This window comes from Salmo salar, chromosome ssa10 (assembly GCF_905237065.1).
Source record: "Salmo salar chromosome ssa10, Ssal_v3.1, whole genome shotgun sequence".
In the NCBI taxonomy this organism is placed as follows: Eukaryota; Metazoa; Chordata; class Actinopteri; order Salmoniformes; family Salmonidae; genus Salmo; species Salmo salar.
The window spans coordinates 25528635-25550925 of record NC_059451.1 but is presented as its reverse complement, the minus strand read 5'-3'; the positions used below and the strand labels follow the sequence as shown (position 1 = coordinate 25550925).

Below are 22291 nucleotides of genomic sequence, written 5' to 3'. Positions count from 1 at the left end.
TGAAATTAAAAGCTACTTACGCATTACCACTGCAGCCGTTTTTACAAAAGACAATGGCATTGGCTATTTGGTGTATCTATTTATTTCTTAATCTATATCCATCTGTCAAGTCGAGCACTTACCTTGTCAAGCAAGATGATGGGGTCTATTAACTAGCACTATTAACTACTAGGTAATAAAGTCCAATTACATTCTCATTTCCCCCACTTTCCTCTAATGTGAAGCTATCAAACGATAGAACGTTACATTTTGGCCAGGCATTAAATCTGTCTACTTGAATCCTGTTTCTACAAGCCTATGTTCAGAAAGTATTAATTCCCCTTAACTTATTGTACATTGTGTTGTGTTACAGCCTGAATTCAAAATGGATAAAAATATTTTCTTTCTCACCGATCTACATATAATAAATACCCCATAATGTAAAAGTGAAAACATATTTGACATTTTTGCTCATTTATTGAAAATGAAATATCTAATTTACATAAGTATTCACACCCCTGAGTCAATAGAATCACATTTGGCAGCGATTACATCTGTATCTCTAAGAGCTTTTCACACCTGGATACTACAATGTTGGCACATTATTCTTAAAAAAATTCTGTTAGTTGGTTGTTGACCATTGTAGGACAGCCATTTTCAAGTTTTGCCATATATTTTCAAGAGGATTTAAGTCAAAAACTGTAACTAGGCCACTCAGGAATATTCAATGTTGTCTTGGTAAGCAACTTGTATATATTTGACCTTGCATTTTAGGTTTTTGTCCTGCTGAAAGGTGAATTTGTCTCCCAGTGTCTGGTGGAAAGCAAACTGAACCAGGGTTTCTTCTAGGATTCTGCCTGTACTTAGCTCTGTTCCATTTCGTTTTATCCTAAATAACTCTCTAGTACTTGCCGATGACAAGCAGCCACCACCATGCTTGAAAATATGAAGAGTGGTACTCAGTGATATGTTGTGTTGGATTTTCCCCAAACATAATGCTTTGCATTCAGGACATAGAGTTCATTTCTTTGCCACATTTTTTGCAGTTTTACTTTAGTGCCTTATTGCAAACAAGATGCATGTTTTGGAATATTTTTATTCTGTACAAGCTTCCTTCTTTTACAGGTTCCTGACCAATTATGGTATTTTGTGTTTTTTGGGCGCTTTATTTTTTCATTTTTTTGTACATAATGTTTCTGCCATTGTTTCTTATGACCGAAAAGAGCTTCAGGACATCAGAACAGCAATTACTCACCTCGAACTGGACGAGTATTTTTTCTTTAATGAGTTGGACGCGAAGTATATACAGCCTTCCCTGTAGCTCAGTTGGTAGAGCATGGTGTTTGCAACACCAGGGTTGTGGGTTCGATTCCCACGGGGGGCCAGCACAGGAAAAAAAAAAAAAATGTATGAAATTGTATGAAATGTATGCATTCACTACTGTAAGTCGCTCTGGATAAGAGCGTCTGCTAAATGACTAAAATGTAAATGTAAAATGTAAATGTACTGCTCCTCCCGGACCAGGTCCAATACCCCGTCATTCGTATGAAGAGGAGACATCGTTACAGAGGTCGAAGATCCAGATGCATGGTGAGACTGCATCAGCAAGTGGATACGTCCGCCTTTACCCTCCGTTCTACTGGCAAACGTGCAATCACTGGAGAATAAACTGGATGAGCTCCGTTTGAGACTATCCTATCAACGGGACATTAAAAACTGTAATTTCCTATATTTCATTGAGTAGTGGCAGAAAAGGACATGGATAATATACAGTTAGCTGGGTTTTCCATGCATTGGCAAGAAAGAACAGCAGCCTCCAGTAAGATCAGGGTGGTGGTGTATGTTTCTTTGTCAACAACAGCTGGTGCACAATCTCTAATATTAAAGAAGTCTTGAGGTTTTGTTCGCCTGAGATGGAGTACCTCAAGATAAGCTGTAGACCACACTATTTATCAAGAGCGTTTTCATCTATATTCTTCGTAGATGTCTATTTACCACCACAAATCGATCCTGGCACTAAGGCCGCACCCAACGAGCTGTATAAGGCCATAAGTAAACAAGAAAATGCTCATCCAGAGGCCGCGCTCCTAGCGGCCAAGGACTTTAATGCAGGAAAACTGAAATCTGTTTTACCTCATTTTTACCAGCATGTCACATGTGCAACTAGAGGGAAAAAAAGTATAGATCACCTTCACGGCACACACAGCGTCAGATACAAAGCCCTCCATTTGGCAAATCTGACCATAACTATATCGTCCTGATTCCTGCTTACAAGCAAAAACTCAAACAGGAAGTACCAGTGATGCACTCAATACAGAAGTGGTACGATGAGGTGGATCCTAAGTTACAGGACTGCTTCGCTAGCACACACTGGAACATGTTCCGGGACTCAGCCGATGGCATTGAGGAGAATAGCGCATCAGTCACCGGCTTCATAAATAAGTGCCTCTACAACGTCGTACCCACAGTGATCGTACGTACATATCCCAACCAGAAGCCATGGATTACAGGCAACATCCGCACTGAGCTAAAGGCTAGAGCCGCCGCGTTCAAGGAGCGGGACACTAATCCGGGCACTAATAAGATAATCCAGCTACACACTCTGACAAAGCATCAAACAGGCAAAGAGTCAATACAGGACAAAAATCTAATCCTACTACAACGGCTGTGATGCTTCTTGGATTTGGCAGGGCTTGCAAACTATCATGGATTACAAAGGGAAATCCAGCCGTGAGCTGCCCAGTAACACGAGCCTACCAGAAAAGCTAAATGCAGTCTATGCTCGCTTCGAGGCAAGCAAAACTGAACCATGCATGAGAGCACCAGCTGTTCCGGACGACTGTGTGATCACGCTCTCTGTAGCCGATGTGAGTAAGACCTTTAAACAGGTTATCATTCACAAGGCCACAGGGCCAGATAGATTACCAGGATGTGTACTCAGGGCATGCTCTAACCAGCTGGCAAGTGTCTTTACTGACATTTTCAACTTCTCCCTGACCCAGTTTGTAATACCTACAGTTGAAGTCGGAAGTTTACATACACCTTAGCCAAATACATTTAAGCTCAGTTTTTCACAATTCCTGACATTTAATCCTAGTAAAAATTCTCTGTCTTAGGTCAGTTAGGAGCACCACTTTATTTTAAGAATGTGAAATGTCAGAATAATAGTAGAGAGACTTACTTATTTCAGATTTTATTTATTTCATCACATTCCCAGTGGGTCAGAAGTTTACATACACTCAATTAGTATTTGGTAACATTGCCTTTAAATTGATTAACTTGGGTCAAACGTTTCGGCTAGCCTTCCACAAGTTTCCCACAATAAGTTGGGTGAATTTTGGCCCATTCCTCCTGACAGAGCTTGTGTAACTAAGTCAGGTTTGTAGGCCTCCTTGCTCGCACACGCCATTTCAGTTCTGCCCACAAATGTTCTATAGGATTGAGGTCAGGGTTTTGTGATGGCCACTCCAATACCTTGACTTTGTTGTCCTTAAGCCATTTTTCCACAACTTTGGAAGTATGCTTGGGGTCATTGTCCATTTGGAAGACCCATTTGCGACCAAGCTTTAACTTCCTGACTGATGTCTTAAGATCTTGCTTCAATCTATCCACGTAATTTTCCTGCCTCATGATGCCATCTATTTTGTGAAGTGCATCAGTCCATCTTGCAGCAAAGCACCCCCACAACATGATGCTGCCACCCCTGTGCTTCACAGTTAGGATGGTGTTCTTCGGCTTGTAAGCCTCCCCCTTTTTCCACCAAAGATAATAATGGTCATTATGGCCAAACAGTTCTATTTTTGTTTCATCAGACTAGAGGACATTTCTTCAAAAAGTACAATCTTTGTCCCCATGTGCAGTTGCAAACCATAGTCTGGCTTTTTTATGGAGATTTTGGAGCAGTGGCTTCTTCCTTGTTGAGCGGCCTTTCAGGTTATGTCAAAATAGAACTCGTTTTACTGTGGATATAGATACTTTTGTACCTGTTTCCTCCAGCATCTTTACAAGGTTCTTTGCTGTTGTTCTGGGATTGATTTGCACTTTTCGCACCAAAGTATGTTCATCTCTAGGAGACAGAATTCGTCTCTTTCCTGAGCGGTATGACGGCTGTGCGGTCCCATGGTGTTCATACCTGCGTACCATTGTTTGTACAGATGAACGTGGTACCTTCAGGCGTTTGGAAATTGCTCCCAAGAATGAACCAGACTTGTGGAAGTCTACAATTTTTTTTCTGAGGTCTTGTTTGATTTCTTTTGATTTTCCCATGATGTCAAGCAAAGAGGTACTGAATTTCAAGGTAGGCGTTGAAATACATCCCCAGGTACACCTCCAATTAACTCAAATGATGTAAATTAGCCTATCAGAAGCTTCTAAAGCCGTGACATCATTTTCTGTAATTTTCCAAGCTGTTTAAAGGCACAGTCAACTTAGTGTATCTAAAGTTCTGACACACTAGAATTGTGATACGGTGAATTATAAGTGAAATAATCTCCTAACCGACTTGCCAAAACTATAGTTTGTTAACAAGACATTTGTCGAGTGGTTGAAAAACAGGTTTTAAAGACTCCAACCTAAGTGTATGTAAACTTCCGACTTCAACTGTATATGTTTCAAGCAGACCACCATCGTCCCTGTGCTCAACGCCAAGGTAACCAGCCTAAATGACTATCGCCCTGCAGCACTCACTCTGTAGCCATTAAATGCTTTGAAAGGCTGGTCATGTCTCACATCAACACCATCATCCCAGAAACCCTGGACCCACTCCAAATCACAAACCGCCCAAACAGATCCACAGGTGATGGAATCTCTATTGCCCTCCACACTGCCCTTTCCTACCTGGACAAAAGGAACACCTATGTGAGAATGCTGTTCATTGACTACAGCTCAGCATTCAACACCATAGTGCCCTCCAAGCTCATCACTAAGCTGAGGGCCCTTGGACTGAACACCTCCCTCTGCAATTGGATCTTGGACTTCCTTACAGGCTGCCCCCAGGTGATGAGGGTAGGCAACAACACATCCGCCATGCTGACCCTCCTGTACTCCCTGTTCACCCATGACTGCGTGGACACACATGACTCCAACTCCATCATTAAGTTTGCCGACGACACGGCGGTGGTATGCCTGATCACAAACGATGAGACTACCTATAGAGTGACCTGACCTCAATGTGAGCAAGACAAAGGAGCTGATTGTGGACTACAGGAAAAGGCAGGCCAAGCACGCCCCCATTGACATCGACAGGGCTGTAGTGGAGCGGGTTGAGAGCTTGAAGTTCCTTGGTGTCCACATCACTAAGGACCTATCATGATCCAAACACACCAAGACAGTCATGAAGAGGGCATGGCAATGCCTATTCCCCCTCAAGAGGCTGAAAAGATTTTTGGTATGAGACCTCAGATCCTCAAAAAGTTCTACAGCTGTACTATCAAGAGCATCCTGACTGGTTGCATCGCCGCTTGGTATGGCAACCGCTCAGCCTCCGACTGCTCTTCATCCGACCGCAAGGCGCTACAGAGGGATTCCTGCCATCCAGGACCTCTATGCCAGGTGGTGTCAGAGGAAGGCCCTAAACATTGTCAAAGACTAGAGCCACTCAAGTCATAGGCTGTTCTCTCAGCTACCGCACAGCAAGCGGTCCTGGAGCGCCAAGTCTGGGACAAAAAGGCTCCTTAACAGTTTCTACCCCAAAACTGTAAGACTGCTGAACACTTAATCAAATGGCTACCTGGACTATTTGCATTGACTAATACAATTTGATTTGAATTAACTTCACCTTAACAAAGGGGTTGAATACTTATTGACTCAAGACATTTCAGCTTTTCATTTTTAATTAATTTGTAAAAATGTCTAAAAACATAATTCCCCCATGACATTAAGGGGGATTGTGTTTAGGCCAGTGACAAGATATCTCAATTTAACCAATTTTAAATTCAGGCAGTAACACAACAAAATGTGTAAATGATCAAGGGGTATGAATACTTTCTGAAGGCACTGTAGACTCCAGGTGTTCTCTATAGCCTGTTGTTTGGTTCAACACATGGTTATAATTGAATGCAACTGAACACGGTGTTAGCTCAGTAACCATAGTTCCATTTAATTGAAAGCAATATTGCAGCGTAAGATACAATCTTGATGTTCCTCCAAGAACATTCACAGTGGAGCACTGAAGAGAGTCATGACTATAATCCTTTTCAAGAAGACTTTTTCAAGTCTTCCTAACAACGAGTCCTATGTCTGGAGAGAGAGGCATCATTGGCTGGCCTGGTGTTACCCATGGGTATACCGTATGACAGGACCACTGAGTACTAGAATGGCTTCCCAATGAAACAATCTCTCCTTCATGTATTACACCTCATTACACCAACCTACAGAAGTTTGATAGATTCTGATATGGCTGATTCACGCCATATTTAAAAGTGGAAGGACTTATTATCAATTATCAAGTCCATATGATTTTTCAATAACAAAAGAAAGCGATAGAAAGATACATTGTATGACTTACATTGAATTCTACCTCCGAAATGGTGTTGTCTGTATTGTGAGAGACATACAAGTAATAAACCAATCTGCGATGCTTGAATATTGAAAACGTCATGAAAAATCCAAAACAGCCGAAGTGAAGTCTTGACAAAAGATCAAAAGCCTTCCCTTTGGTTCTAGAATGTTCTAGAATGTCTCCGGTTTAAAAAACAAGAAATGCCAGTAGCGCTGATGTGTTGTTGTGCAATAGCATTCATCATTTGGATGATAAATATAAGCCTTAGGGCATTGATTTCCAGAACAAAAGTCTATAATGGTTGCCAGGGGAGGCTGTTCAATAGAAACTCACCTAACAGCAACAGGTGAAACAGCTTCACTTATTGACAACAACAACAAAAAAATCACAAGAATGTAACCTTGGGATTTAATTGCTGCTGATCAATAGCAATGTACAGGATTGTGTTGAGTCTGTTGACTCATTCTGTTGATGAGTGAGGAAGGCTTTCAGTCAAGAATACAAGACGGCTATCAATAGCATCCATCTTATTAAAGGACAGAGAAAATCGATTGTATACAGTATAGGGCTAAAGCTTGACTGTAGACCATTAGACTGTCTCAGACCTTTTTGTTGCAGTTACCTTGAAACGTGTACCACTGAAATGTACTTGTTGTGAATGCCTGTACATTAACATGTATTTTAAAGCATGGTGTGAGACACAAAGCATGGTGCTGTACAATGCCACTGACCAGCCTGGTTGGTAGTGATGTTGATGGACACGTGCTGGGCAGGGTAGGGGCTCTTGTTGGTGACGCCATTGATAGCGTGTATCTCAAAGGCGTAAGGGGTGTGGGCCCACAGGTTACTGATGAACACCCTGGTCTCAGTCAGGCCCTGCTGCCTGGGCACATACTCCACGTTGTCATCACAGTGGGAGCACAACGGCCGATCCGCACGGCACTTCCTGCACACGATGTTGTAAGTGACGTCATCGCGGGCGCCAGTCTCCCTAGGCGGGTGCCACTCCAGGATCACCGAGGTCTCGTTGACGATGGAGATGACATTCCTGGGACCAGAGGGGACACCTGTAAAAGGACAGGGAATGCAATGCAGACATGAATATACTGAACAATATTCTGAACATGTTGCACTGTTTCCACAACCTGCAAAAACTGTAATATGACACTCAACAAGACACTGCACTCTGATGTGAAAGAGATATTAGGATCAACTAAAGTGATCAACAAAAATTATAATTCAGATGTAAACGTTTAGGGTGATTCCTCAAGAAAAAATAACAACAAAAAATACCATTAAGGGTCCTTTGGAGTCTTAAAGGAAGCCTGGGTAAGGCCAAAATTTCACAAATATTCCAACTTCAATTAATTATTTCTCATTTATGCTTTAAGATACAAATGTCAAATACATGGCAACAATCCTTCCTCAAAATAACCCTTCTATGGATTAAATGTCTTGAAAATCTAGTTTTGTGAGGAATCACCATATAGCACTGATGCCACCTACTCATTTCAGTCCCACCTGCTCATTTCAGTCCCACCTGCTCATTTCGGTCAGAAGATGTACACACACACATACATAATGTAACTCCCACTGTTTTACTAGTCATCTGTAATGTTGGCAAATACATCATGTGCATTACATTTAGTCAGAGATACAGTATGTATCTATGTATAGCTCTGCATTTAGCTGAAATTAGTACCTACTGACGGTTATTACACATCATGCAGCTGCCATTTAGCCCATGTGTTTTTGATGTGCACGTGTTGCAGCAATACCATTAACATGACAGAGCACATCATGGGAGCAGAAATTACACCACTCAATCACCCCCTTCAACCAACCTCATACCCAATCTCCTCCTGCTCACACACAGTCACACATACTGGTCTCTATCTCTCCTCCACTGAAATAGTTTCCCTACATTTCACATGTACCTTTCATCTGGCACTGGGATCCCTGCCAGGGACTTCTGGTTTTGTTGTGCACCATTTCTATCTCTGTGTTTGAGTCAAAATCTATTATCGTCACAAAATATTATCTGAGTTTTTTGCCATTCATGTTTCTATGCACATATTTCCCTATAGTGGCTGTATTCTTCTCAAAACTTGCAAGATTACCTGCACAATAATCGATTGTGTGTGTTAACAATTTCACAAAGGCCCAACAATCACTGTGGTGCTCCAATCTTCCGTAGTGATTTGACCATTCGACCAGTGAATCAAGAGGTGACAGATGATTGGGTTGGCTGACCAATTTAACATATGCCTTTCTGGTAGCAGTTCCCCACGGGGCGGCAGGTAGCCTAGTGGTTAAAGCATTGGACTAGTAACTGAAAGGTTGCAAGATTGAATCCCCGAGCTGACAAGGTAAAAAATCTGTCGTTCTGCCCCTGAACAAGGCAGTTAGCCCACTGTTCCTAAGCTGTCATTGTAAATTAACTGATTTGCCTAGTTAAATAAAGGTTAAATAAAAAAATAAATGTACTGTACACACAGGGGTCTGACCATGCCTTAGCAGCCAGAGTTTTCTGTTTCACTTTCTCTCCTCTACTTTTCGTCTCCCTAAGTCACAGCTGTGATCTGATTGGTCAATATTCCCTCTTTTATATTAGTCTCTCTTTCTGATCCACCTCCTCACACTCTCTCTCTCGCTGTGAGGGGCAAAACCAGCAGTGGGAGTCTGAGGACTCCTCCAGTAGCCTAATTGTCAGCTGCTGGGGAGAAGAGTGGCCGGGCTCTACACAGCAACTCTACAGTAGCCAGCAGTAGACTAGCCAAGGGAGGGAAGACGAGCAAGATTCAGGAGATCTTGTACACAACAACATCACAGTGAACCAGAGCCATATGTAGAGATCTCTTGTGAACACTGCAATGTATGAGCATACATTGCTTACTGTTTGTTCATACATGTAATTATGTAGATGTGGAAGTATCTCGATATGACTGTAAGTAGGTGTTGATTGCCATGTGTGGCCATCTCTAATTTGAGACTCTTTTAGCTGGGATGACTCGATTCACACAACACAGGGTCACTGGTCCTTTGTCAAAAGCCTGTCTGTGCTTAATAGGGCCCAATGTCTTTGACCTGCTTCTCAGCTTCGAAAAAAAACTATGGAGGGGTTGAAAAGACTGATGTGATCACCACTTAACAGCTAATTTTACCTGCCATTATGGCAACTCTCGCCTTCCCTCTTTCATTTGTGAGAGGATCTAATTTGTCCACAGCGTTAGTTACCATTCTCTGCCTCTCTCCCCCATTGTCCATCAGCTGCAGGGGTCAAGGTTGATTTGGCTCAGTGGGACAGGACCGCCATACACCAAGTTGAGTTATCGACACCCAGACCCACAGACTGGTCTGTAGATCCATGCTAATTACATTTACATTTGAGTAATTTAGCAGACACTCTAATGAACTTGAGAGTAATTGAAACTGCACCTTGTCCCCCTGCCCTCAGGGACGCGACAGGGGGGTAATCGTTTTGCCATTGGCTAGCCTTTGATGGAAAACCAGCCTTCTGTACAAAACTAGCAGGAGGCCTCAGAGTGAAAGAGCCAAAGGGTTAGCTAACATTCTGTAGCTAACATGCAATTAAAAGTGTATAATGAACTTTTTTCTCCTCAATACATATTTACATACTGTAACTTAGTTACAATAACGGTTCACATATGGAGAAACCATAATTCAGTCCATACAAGAAGTCTCTGTAGATTCATCAAAAGCCTAAAAAGTTTGTATTCATTTCTGTGAGCAAAGAGTGAGGAAAAAAATAAGTACAAAAAAAGAATCTTGTGCATTGACCCTCCAAACTATTCTGCAGTAAGTAGAAAGGCCCATCACATGAAAGACAACCCCAGCAAGACCAAGAGCTAAAGGCTAAACCCAACAGCACACCAAGACTCCATCTGGAAGTCTGTCGGCACACGACACCACACGCTAACAATCACACCTCTGTTTACACAGCTAGGCCTCACATCCACATCCAGGATCACTTCTTCCTCGGCCAGACCAGTTCTTTTTCTCTCCTTCTCCGCTTTTGCCACTCTGGAATGTGCCCAGAGGGAAATAACAGGCCGGACTGTGATCTGTATCAGGCATTCCTGACACCCTGTGGAGAGGCCCATGACAAAACTGCCCTTTAGTGTTCATAAAAGGGAATTACATGATTCAATGAAAAGTTATTTCACAGGGACATTTGTTTAAGTTTTATTATAGTATTTACAGGTAACTGCCAATATAAAAGGAAACAACAAGATAAAGTGTCTTAATAGGGCAATGGGCCGCCACGAACCAGAACAGCCTCAATGCACCTTGGCATAGATTCTACAAGTGTCTGGAACTCAATTGGAGGGATGCGACAGCATTCTACCACAAGAAATTCCATAATTTGGTGTTTTGTTGATGGTGGTGGAAAATGCCATCTCAGGCATCATTCCAGAATCTCCCATAAGTTTCCAATTGGGTTGAGATCTGGTGGCATATGGTTTACATAGTTTTCATGCTCATCAAACTATTCAGTGACCACTCGTGCCCTGCGGATTAGGGCATTGTCATCCTATGGGGGCATAGCAAAGGTAGCCAAAATAATGGCAATTTCTATACATGACCCTGAGCATGATGGGATGTTAATTGTTTACTTAACTCCGGAAAGACACCTGTGTGGAAGCAGCTGCTTTCAATATACTTTGTATCCCTCATTTACTCAAGTGTTTCCATTATTCTGGCAGTTACTTACAGCTAGTAATTCCGGTAGTATACCATTAGTGTTGGCCCTTGAATTTAAACAGGAGTCTGTGACTTGACTTCCTAACAAAGAACAGCCAAAGGAGGTTTTAATGGGTATGTCTCAGAGACAAATTGTTTTTTGCATGTCAATCTATTCTAGACTACAGTACTCAGTGCTTCTGCCATGTGCTATATCAAAACCTAAGGGGCACAGCAGTCTGAAACTGTCTGCTCTAAAGATGCCAAGGCGGCTTTAACATTCAACCATGCCTTTCAAGGAAAAACCCATGAGAGGCCATTTCAATTCCAATCCGAGCAACAGCTTATTTTTATGTTTCATGGCGACCTTTTGTAGCTGTCTATGTCTGCGTGTGAAAGCAAAGGGAAGAGGGTGTGTGTCGACACGCAACCTGCATATTTCATGAGACTCTGTGGTGATTCTGGGTTAGAGATGACCATGTGAAAGGACCGACACTGCAGATGAGAAGCAGCTACGAGGAGTCAACATTTTAATATAGCACAGACATTAAACAGGACAGGAACAATGTCAGCACCGGGTAACAAAACGACATACGAACATTAATACAGCAGCGGGGAACAGAGCTGGGGAACTGACAAATATAGGGGAGGTAATAAACAGGTGATTGAGTCCAGGTGAATCCAATAATTCGCTGATGCGCGTGACGAGGGAAGCAGGTGTGCGATATGATGGTGGCAGGAGTGCGCAGTGCTGGGCAGCCTAGCTCCCAAAGAGTGCCAGGGAGAGAGAGCAGGAGTAGGCGTGACGGTACTCCCCCTCTAGGGTCGCCACCCGGCATCCCACCTGGACGAGCCTGACGGGCCGGCCGAAGCATGGGTGCTGGACCAGCCGGCTGGGGTGTAGGAGCCTGGCGAACAGGCTGAGGCGTGGTAACCTGACGATCCGGTTGAGGCGTGACAGTCTGACAATCCCGCTGGGACGTGGGAGCCTGGTGAGCCAGCTGAGGCGTGGGAGCCTGGCGAACCGGCTGAGGCCTGACGTGGGATGGGCGCCTGCCGAGCCAACCAGGGAAACGAAACCTCAAGCTGACTAGGGCATGGAAACCCGACGATCCAGCTAAGGCATCCCCGGTTCCATCGGCGGCAGCCCCCGGACCCGACGTCAACCCCCAACTGAAAAGCCAGCACTCCCCGATGCTTCATTTGATGGCTGCTGCATTCTGTAAGAACCAACGCTGGAGATGAGAAGCAGGTACGGGGAGTCAACATTTAATTTGGAACCGACATAGAACAGGAATGACAATTAATGCAGCAGCCGTGGAACAGAACTGGGGAACTGACAAATATAGGGGAGGTAATAATCAAATCATATCAAAGTTTATTTGTCACGTGCGCCAAATACAACAGGTGTAGACCTTACAGTGAAATGCTTACTTACAGGCTCTAACCCATAGTGCAAAAAAGGTATTTGGTGAACAATAGGTTGGTAAAGAAATAAAACAACAGTAAAAAGACAGGCTATATACAGTAGCGAGGCTATAAAAGTAGCGAGGCTACATACAGACACCGGTTAGTCAGGCTGATTGAGGTAGTATGTACATGTAGATATGGTTAAAGTGACTGATATGGTTAAAGTGACTTAAACAGGTGATTGAGTCCAATAATTCGCTGGTGCACATGACGAGGGAAGCAGATGTGCGTAATGATGGTGGCAGTAGTGCGCACTGCTGGGCAGCCTGGCACCCAAAGAGTGCCAGGGAGAGAGAGCGGGAGCAGGCGTGACACCATGTCCCTGTTTTTACATATATGTGTATGTGTGTGTACGTGTGTGTGTGCATAATGCGTGTGTGTGCATAATGCATGTGTGTGTGTGTGCATAATGTGTGTGTGTGTGTGTGTGTGTGTGTGTGTGTGAGCGCAATGACCACAGACTAAATATGAGGAGTTAATCTCACAGCTACAGACATTAACATGCTTGCCTCTGCGTGAGGCGGAGCTGATATGTGAATGTAGGATGGGTCTCATCACTCCTTTCCCAGGTGGAGTAATAGCTACTGTCTCTATCTGACTCCAGGTAATTAGCATCGATGTTTTGCCAGGTCCACACGCTGTGCAACACTGCTGGCTTGCCGTAAGGGTGCTGCTTCAATTAGAATAATTGAAACATCAACGTTCTCCTCTTCACCAGTAGGTGTAGTAGTGATAGGTCTTTGAAGGAGCAGGGGGCTCAGCAGTGAGGCTCCATGGTTACAGTGTAGTATTGCTCTCCTACTGACAGAGCGGGGAGCGTATCAATCCATCACCCTGCTAATCTGACAGAGGGAGCAGCAGAATACTAGCCCACTCTACACACACACACACCTTGCTTTGCCTCGCGCCTACTGATACTACTACACAGCCTAACAGCTGCTCTACTGCACAGTCTTTGAGCAGGGGGAAACAGTAGAGACTGTGTGTGTGTGTGTGTGTGTGTGTGTGTGTGTGTGTGTGTGTGTGTGTGTGTGTGTGTGTGTGTGTGTGTGTGTGTGTGTGTGTCCTCACAAGGATATTAAAAGAAAAAAATTCTGACAAGTGGGGACATTTCGCCGGTCTCCACATGGAAAAATTATATTTTAGGTTTAGGGGTACAATTAGGATTAGAATTATGGTTAGAGGTTAGGTTTAGGGTTAGCGTTAGGTTTAATTCAGGGTTAAGTTTAGGTGTTAGGGAAAACAGGATTTTGAATGGGAATCAATTGTTTGGTCCCGCAAGGAGGACAGTAAAACAAACATGTGTGTGTGCGCGCATGTGCGTACGTTCTTGTGTGTGGGTGGGTGTGTTTGTTTGTGATTCCGAAATCCCCCTTCATCTGTAAGATAATTTGGTGAATAATAAGTAGAATAAATATGTGAGTCAGTAACATGCAAACGGTAACAAGGATGCTTAGATGTATACCCCCTACGAGGCTGGCTTCAGGGAGCTCTGCTCCATGCTGTTTCCTCAGAGATCTGCCTTCCACAACTGTGCAGAGCTTTCAAGTGAACTGTTCTCAATTAAGCACTCAATCAGTGGGGGGGGTTAATTATTTAAGCTGATACATCCTGTTTTACATAAACTGTGAGAGGTTAAGGACACGGGTGGGCCCTGCGATTCAACCATGCATTCATTACATTGATTAGAGCTGCAGAATCATATATGCATGCGCACTTCACCACTGTAATCATACGCTATGCAGCTGCTGTCTCTGTCTGTGTCTTTTGAGTACTTTTAACAGTAAAAGTGGTGAGTGGGAGTACTTAAAAAGACAGGGTGACAGTTGGTTTCTGAATAAAATTCCAAACAACTACCCCAAAATCTACTCACATTGGCTAAATGTATAAAATGGTATGCAGAATGTTAGTCATTGTAGGGAGGTAAGCGGAGAAACTAATTTACTCTGATATCGTCATCTGTTCCTCTCTCACCTCTTTTCATTTTTAGTTCTTCTCGTTCCATAAAATTGAGAGGAAGACATTTTGTGTGAGTGTGGATGGTTTATGACTTGCTAATGGTTACAGGGACAGGGTCCCACGTGGCGGCTGTGGTGGAACAAAGTGTGTTTGAGAGTAAAGTCTCTATATGAAGCCTGCAGTCAGGAGCACTATTTAATTACACCCACAAACAACAGCTGTAAACTAACAGTGAAATGCTTACTTACGGGTCCTTTTTCAACAATGCAATGTTAAAGCAAAAAACAAATTTGGAATAGTGACATGAGGAATAAATACACAGTGAATAACTAATAACAATGACAAGTAAAAAATAAGATGGCTATATACAGGGAGTACCAGTACCAAGTCGATGTGCAAGGGCACGAGGTAATTGAGGTAGCTATGTACATATACAGTGTATTTGGAAAGTATTCAGACCTCTTAAATTTTTACACATTTTGATATGTTACAGCCTTTTTAAAATGGATAAAATATTTTTTTCCCCTCAATCGACACACAATAGCCCATAATGACAAAACGAAAAATAGGTTTTTAGAAATGTTAGCAAATTTATTAAAAATAAAAAACAGAAATACCTTATTCAGACCCTTTGCTATGAGACTCGAAATTGAGCTCAGGTTCATCCTGTTTCTATAGATATCCTTGAGATGTTTCTAGAACTTGAATGGAGTCCACTTGCGGTAAATTTAATTGATTAGACATGATTTTGAAAGTCACACACCTGTCTATATAAGGTCCACAGTTGACAGTGCATGTCAGAGCAAAAACCAAGCCATGAGGTCGAAGGAATTGGCCGTAGAGCTTCGAGACAGGATTGTATCGAGGAACAGATCTGGGGAAGGTTACCAAAACATTTCTGCAGCATTGAATGTCCCCAAGACCACAGTGGCCTCCATCATTCTTAAAAGGAAGAAGTTTGGAACCAGCAAAACTCTTCCTAGAGCTGGCCACCCGGCCAAACTGAGTAATCGGGGAAGAAGGGCCTTGGTCAGGGAGGTGACCAAGAACCCAATGGTCACTCTGACAGAGCTCCTCTGTGGAGATGGGAGAACCTTCCAGAAGGACAACCATCTCTACAATACTCCACCAATCAGGGCTTTATGTTAGAGCGGCCAGACAGAAGCCACTCCTCAGTAAAAGGCACATGACAGCCCGCTTGGAGTTTGCCAAAAGGCACATAAAGGACTATCAGACCATGAGAAACAAGCTTCTCTGGTCAGATGAAACCAAGATTGAACTCTTTGGCCTGAATACCAAGCGTCACGTAAGGAGGAAACCTGTCACCATCCCTACGGTGAGGCATGGTGGTGGCAGGATCATGCTGTGGGGATGTTTTTCAGCACCAGGGACTGGGAGACTAGTCAGGATCGAGGGAAAGATGAACGGAGCAAAGTACAGAGAGATCCTTGATGAAAACCTGCTAACGAGCGCTCAGGACCTCAGACTGGTGCGAAGGTTCACCTTCCAACAGGACAATGACCCTAAGCACACAGTCAAGACAACGCAGGAGTGGCTTCTGGACAGATGTCTGACTGTCCTTGAGTGGCCCAACCAGAGCCAGATCTAACATCTCTGGAGAGACCTGAAAATAGCTGTGCAGCAACGCTCCCCATCCAACCTGACAGAGCTTGAGATGATCTGCAGAGAAGAATGGGAGAAACTCCCCAAATACTGGTGTGCCAACCTTGTAGAGTCATACCCAAAAAGACTTGAGGCTGTAATCGCTGCCAAAGGTGCTTCAACAAAGTACTGAGTAAGGGTCTGAATACTTGTGATATTTCAGTTTTGTATGTTGTGGGTGAACAGTACAGGAGGGGACTAAGCACACACCCCAGAGGGGCCCTGTGTTGATGGTCAGCGTGGCGGATGTTGTTGCCTACCCTCACCACCTGGGGGGCAGCCCATCAGACAATCCAGGATCCAGGTACAGTGGAAGGTGTTCAGTGCCAGGGTCCTGAGCTTAGTGATGAGCTTGGAGGGCACCATGATGTTGAATGCTGAGCTGTAGTCAATGAACAGCATTTTGACTTTAACTTTGTCCAGGTGGGTAGTGTGGTGTGCAATAGAGTGTGTTGTGCAATAGAGTGTGGTGTGCAATAGAGTGTGGTGTGCAATATAGATTGCATCATCTGTGGATCTTTTGGGGCGGTATGCAAATTGGAGCGGGTCCAGGGTGTCTGGAATGATGGTGTTGATATGAGCCATGAGCAGATTTTCAAAACATCTCATGGCTAAAGACGTGAGTGCGAAAGGGCTATAGTCATTTAGGCAGGTTACCTTAGCGTTCTTGGGCACAGGGACTATGGTGGTTTGCTTGAAACATATAGGTATTACAGACCGGGTCAGCAGTGGGTAGAAAATGTCAGTGAAGACACTTGCCAGCTGGTCAGTGCATTCTCTGAGTACGTGTCCTGGTATTCCGTCTGGCCATGCGGGCTTTCGAATGTTAACCTGCTTAAAAAAGGTCTTACTCACATCCATTATGGAAAGCGAGATAACACAGTCGTCCGGATGTGTTGCAAGCATAGAAGGCATTTAGCTTGTCTGGTAGGCTTGCGTCACTGGGCAGCTCGCGGATGGGTTTCCCTTTGTAATCCGTGATAGTTTGCAAGCCCTTCCATATTTGTGGCATGTCAGAGCCAGCATAGGATTCAGTCTTAGTCCTGTATTGATACTTTTCTTGTTTGATGGCTTGTCGGAGGTCGTAGATGGATTTATTATAAGGATTAGTGTTATGCTCCTTGAAAGTGTCAGCTCTAGTCTTTAGTTTACTGCAGATGTTGCCTGTAATACATGGCTTGTGGTTAGGGTATATAGGTTCTGTCACTGTGAGGACGAAGTTGTCGATGCACTTGTTAACCTGTTGGGTCTAGGGGGCAGCATTTGCACGTCTGGATAAAAAAAATGTACCCGATTTAATCTGGTTACTAATCCTACCCAGTAACTAGAATATGCATATACTTATTATATATGGATAGAAAACACTCTAAAGTTTCCAAAACTGTTTGAATGGTGTCTGTGAGTATAACAGAACTCATTTGGCAGGCAAAACCCTGAGACATTTTCTGACAGGAAGTGGATACCTGATGTGTTGTATTGACTTTAAACCTATCCCATTGAAAAACACAGGGGTTTAGGAATATTTTGGCACTTCCTATTGCTTCCACTAGATGTCACCAGCCTTTACAAAGTGTTTTGAGTCTTCTGGAGGGAGATCTGACCGAACAAGAGCCATGGAACGGTGATGTCCCATTAGACACCTGGCGCGCTACTTCATGTTGGGTACCCTCGTTCCAATACGTTATAAAAGACTATGCATTCGTCCACCTTGAATATTATTCATGTTCTGGTTAAAAAAGGCCCTAATGATTTATGCTATACAACGTTTGACATGTTTGAACGAACGGAAATATATTTTTTCCCCTCGTTCATGACGAGAAGTCCGGCTGGCTTACATCATGTGCTAACGAGACGGAGATTTTTGGACATAAATGATGAGCTTTTTTGAACAAAACTACATTCGTTATGGACCTGTGATACCTGGAAGTGACATCTGATGAAGAGAATCAAAGGTAATGGATTATTTACATAGTATTTTCGATTTTAGATCTCCCCAACATGACGTCTAGTCTGTATCGCAACGCGTATTTTTCTGGGCACAGTGCTCAGATTATTGCAAAGTGTGATTTCCCAGTAAGGTTATTTTTAAATCTGGCAAGTTGATTGCGTTCAAAAGATGTAAATCTATAATTCTTTAAATGACAATATAATATTTTACCAATGTTTTCTAATTTTAATTATTTAATTTGTGACGCTGACTTGACTGCCGGTTATTGGAGGGAAACGATTTCCTCAACATCAATGCCATAGTAAAACGCTGTTTTTGTATATAAATATGAACTTGATAGAACTAAAAATGCATGCATTGTCTAACATAATGTCCTAGGAGTGTCATCTGATGGAGATTGTAAAAGGTTAGTGTATCATTTTAGCTGGTTTTATGGTTTTGGTGACCCTGTCTTTGACTTGACAAAACATTACACACAACTCTTGTAAATGTACTGTCCTAACATAGTCTAAATTTATGCTTTCGCCGTAAAACCTTTTTGAAATCGTAAAACGTGGTTAGATTAAGGAGATGTTTATCTTTCAAATGGTGTAACATAGTTGTATTTTTGAAAAATTTGAATTTTGACATTTATTTGGATTCAAATTTGCCGCTCTTGAAATGCACCTGCTGTTGATGGAGTGCACCACGGGTGGCACGCTAGCGTCCCACCTAGCCCCAAGAGGTTAATGAATCCGGTGACTGATGTGATAAACTCCTCAATGTTATTGGATGAATTCTGGAACATATTCCAGTATGTGCTAGCAAAACAGTCCTGTAGCTTAGCATCTGCTTCATCGGACCACTTACGTATTAAGCGCGTCACTGGTACTTTCTGTTTGAGTTTTTGCTTGTAAGAAGGAACTAGGAAAGCTGATCTAGAGTTTGGTGGCCTCTAGTTGCACAGGTGACATGATGGTAAAACGGACTTCAGTTCCCCTGCAGTAAAATCACCGGCCATGAGAAACACAGCCTCTGAATGTGCACTTTCTTGTTTTGCTTTTGGCCCTATACAGCTCGTTGAGTTCGGTCTTAGTGCCAGCATCAGTTTGCTGTGGTAAAAAGACAGTTATGAAGAAAAAAAAATCGGTGAAAACTCTCTTGGTAAATAGTATGGTCTGCAGCTTATCATGAGGTATTCTAACTCAGGCGAGTTCTGCTAAGTCGTCCTTAAAGAGATTGCGCACCATCTGTTGTTAACTTCTTTGGGATAGGGGGCGGTATTTTGACGTCCGGATGAAAAGCGTGCCCAAAGCAAACTGCCTGCTACTCAGGCCCAGAAGCTAGGATATGCATATAATTGGTAGATTTGGATAGACAACACTCTAGAGTTTCTAAAACTGTTAAAATAATGTCTGTGAGTATAACAGAACTGAAATGGCTGGCGTAACCCAGAGGACAAACCATCCCCCCCAAAAAAATGTCATCCTACCACAGATTTTTCAATGGCTGGCACTTTTATAATTGGGCGAAATCATACCCGATTGCAGTTCCTAGGGCTTCCACTAGATGTCAACAGTCTTTAGAAAGAGTTTCAGGCTGGTTTTTGGAAAAATGAGCCAGAAATTTTTGTTTTTCTAAGTGGCTCCCATTTTGGCTGTTGTGTTTCCAAGCGTGTGATTGAGAGCGCGTTCTTTGGTATTTTTCTCCGGTAAAGACAATAACGATTCTCCGTCTTAACCTGTTTGGGCTAGGGGGCAGTATTGAGAATTTTGGAAAAAATATGTGCCCATTTTTAACTGCCTCCTACACCAACTCAGAAGCTAGAATATGCATATTATTGTTCAGGTTTGGATAGAAAACACCCTAAAGTTTCTAAAACTGTTTGAATAGTGTCTGTGAGTATAACAGAACTCCTATGGCAGGCAAAAACCTGACAAGGTTTCATGCAGGAAGTGGCCTGTCTGACAAGGAGTCGTGCGTCTTGCATCTGTTTATTGAAGAGTAAGGATCTTAGCTGTAACGTGACAATTCCCAGGGCTCCAATAGGCTCTCAGAACCCGGGAAAAACCTGAACGATGACGAGGCAGCCTCTGGCTGAAACAGATTATCGCCTTATCCAAGTGGCCGATCAGAGGACCATTGAATGAGGCGCGTGCACGATTCGCCCCCGTGGAGAAATTTCATTCGGCTGTTTAGCTTATTGCAGATTCCCGGTCGGAATATTATCGCTTTTCTACGAGATAAATGGCATAAAAATTGGTTTTAAACAGCGGTTGACATGCTTCGAAGTACGGTAATGGAATATTTAGACATTTTTTGTCACGCCATGCGCCATGCGCACGACCGTTATTTACCATTCGTATAGTGTCTAGAACGCATACGAACAAAACAGAGGATATTTGGATATAACGATGGATTATTTGGGACCAAACCTACATTTGTTATTGAAGTAGAAGTCCTGGGAGTGCATTCTGACGAAGAACAGGAAAGGTAAGAACATTTTTCTTATAGGAAATAGGATTTTGGTGAAGGCTAATCTTGCCGGGTGTCTAAATAGCTAGCCGTGATGGCTGGGCTATGTACTTAGAATATTGCAAAATGTGCTTCATCCGAAAAGCTATTTTAAAATCGGACATATCGAGTGCATAGAGGAGTAATGTATCTATAATTCTTAAAATAATTGTTATGCTTTTTGTGAACGTTTATCGTGAGTAATTTAGCAAACTGTTAGTAAATTCCCCGGAAGTTTGCGGGGGTATGCTTTTTCTGAACGTCACATGCTAATGTAAAAAGCTGTTTTTTGATATAAATATGAACTTGATTGAACAGACATGCATGTATTGTATAACATAATGTCCTAGGTGTGTCATCTGATGAAGATCATAAAAGGTTAGTGCTGCATTTAGCTGTGGTTTGGGTTTTTGTGACATTATATGCTAGCTTGAAAAATGGGTGTCTGATTATTTCTGGCTGGGCACTCTCCTGACATAATCTAATGTTTTGCTTTCGTTGTAAAGCCTTTTTGAAATCGGACAGTGTGGTTAGATTAAGGAGAGTCTTGTCTTTAAATAGCTGTAAAATAGTCATATGTTTGAGAAATTGAAGTAATAGTATTTCAAACGATTCAAAATCGCGCCACTGAATTCAGGTGGCTGTTACGTAGGTGGGACGAATTCGTCCCGCCTTGCCCATAGAGGTTACATTTTATCGTTTATTTGCGTATTAGGGTACCTATTGTTTGATTATAAATGTTGATTGACTTGTTTGGATAAGTTTATTGGTAACGTTTGGGATTCATTTTGTATGCATTTTGAAGGAGGGAAACCGAGTGGATTATTGACTGAAGCGAGCCAGCTAAACTGAGTTTGTATGGATATAAAAAATGACTTTATCGAACAAAAGGACCATTTGTAATGTAACTGGGACCTTTTGGAGTGCCATCAGAAGAAGATCTTCAAAGGTAAGGCATATATTATATCGCTATTTCTGACTTTCGTGTCGCAACTCCCTGGTTGAAAATGATTTGTTATGCATTTGTGTGCTGGGCGCTGTCCTCAGATAATCGCATGGTTTGCTTTCTCCGTAAAGCCTTTTTGAAATCTGACACGGAGGCTGGATTAACAACAAGTTAAGCTTAATTTTGATGTATTGCACTTGTGATTTCATGAAAGGTTAATATTTATAGTAATTTCGTTTGAATTTGGCGCTCTGCAATTTCACCGGAAGTTTAGCGTCCCACTAATCCGCAAGAAGTTAACAAAAAAACACACCCCTCTAGTCTTGACAATGCATAGAAAAACCAGCGAGATGCATATTCATGTCCTCATTCAGCCACGGCTCTGAGATATTAACGTTTTTCAGGTCACGTTGATAGGATAGTCTCAAACAGAGCTCATCCAGTTTGTTCTCCAGTGACTGCACGTTCGCCAACAGATCCGAGGGCAGTGGCGGTGTTCTACCTTCTGTGTAATGTGTAAGCTACAAAGCTTGGAAGACAGCTTACACTCTTCCAATAAAGAATCAGTAGGCATTGGTACCATTAACAATCTTTAGTAGCATATATTTTTTTTGTAAAACTGTAACAGATA

The 22291-nt window shown here is 42.8% G+C and overlaps 1 protein-coding gene across 1 annotated transcript in view; it reads right to left on the bottom strand.

Moving 5' to 3' along the window:
- The window catches only part of LOC106613872 (ephrin type-B receptor 1), a 215853-nt gene that overhangs the window by 57237 nt on the left and 136325 nt on the right, over positions 1 to 22291 (bottom strand). Inside the window, exon 5 of the mRNA XM_014216576.2 lies at positions 7210 to 7545. Within this exon, the coding sequence (XP_014072051.1) occupies positions 7210 to 7545 (336 nt within the window). The remainder of the gene's footprint in view (positions 1 to 7209; positions 7546 to 22291) is intronic.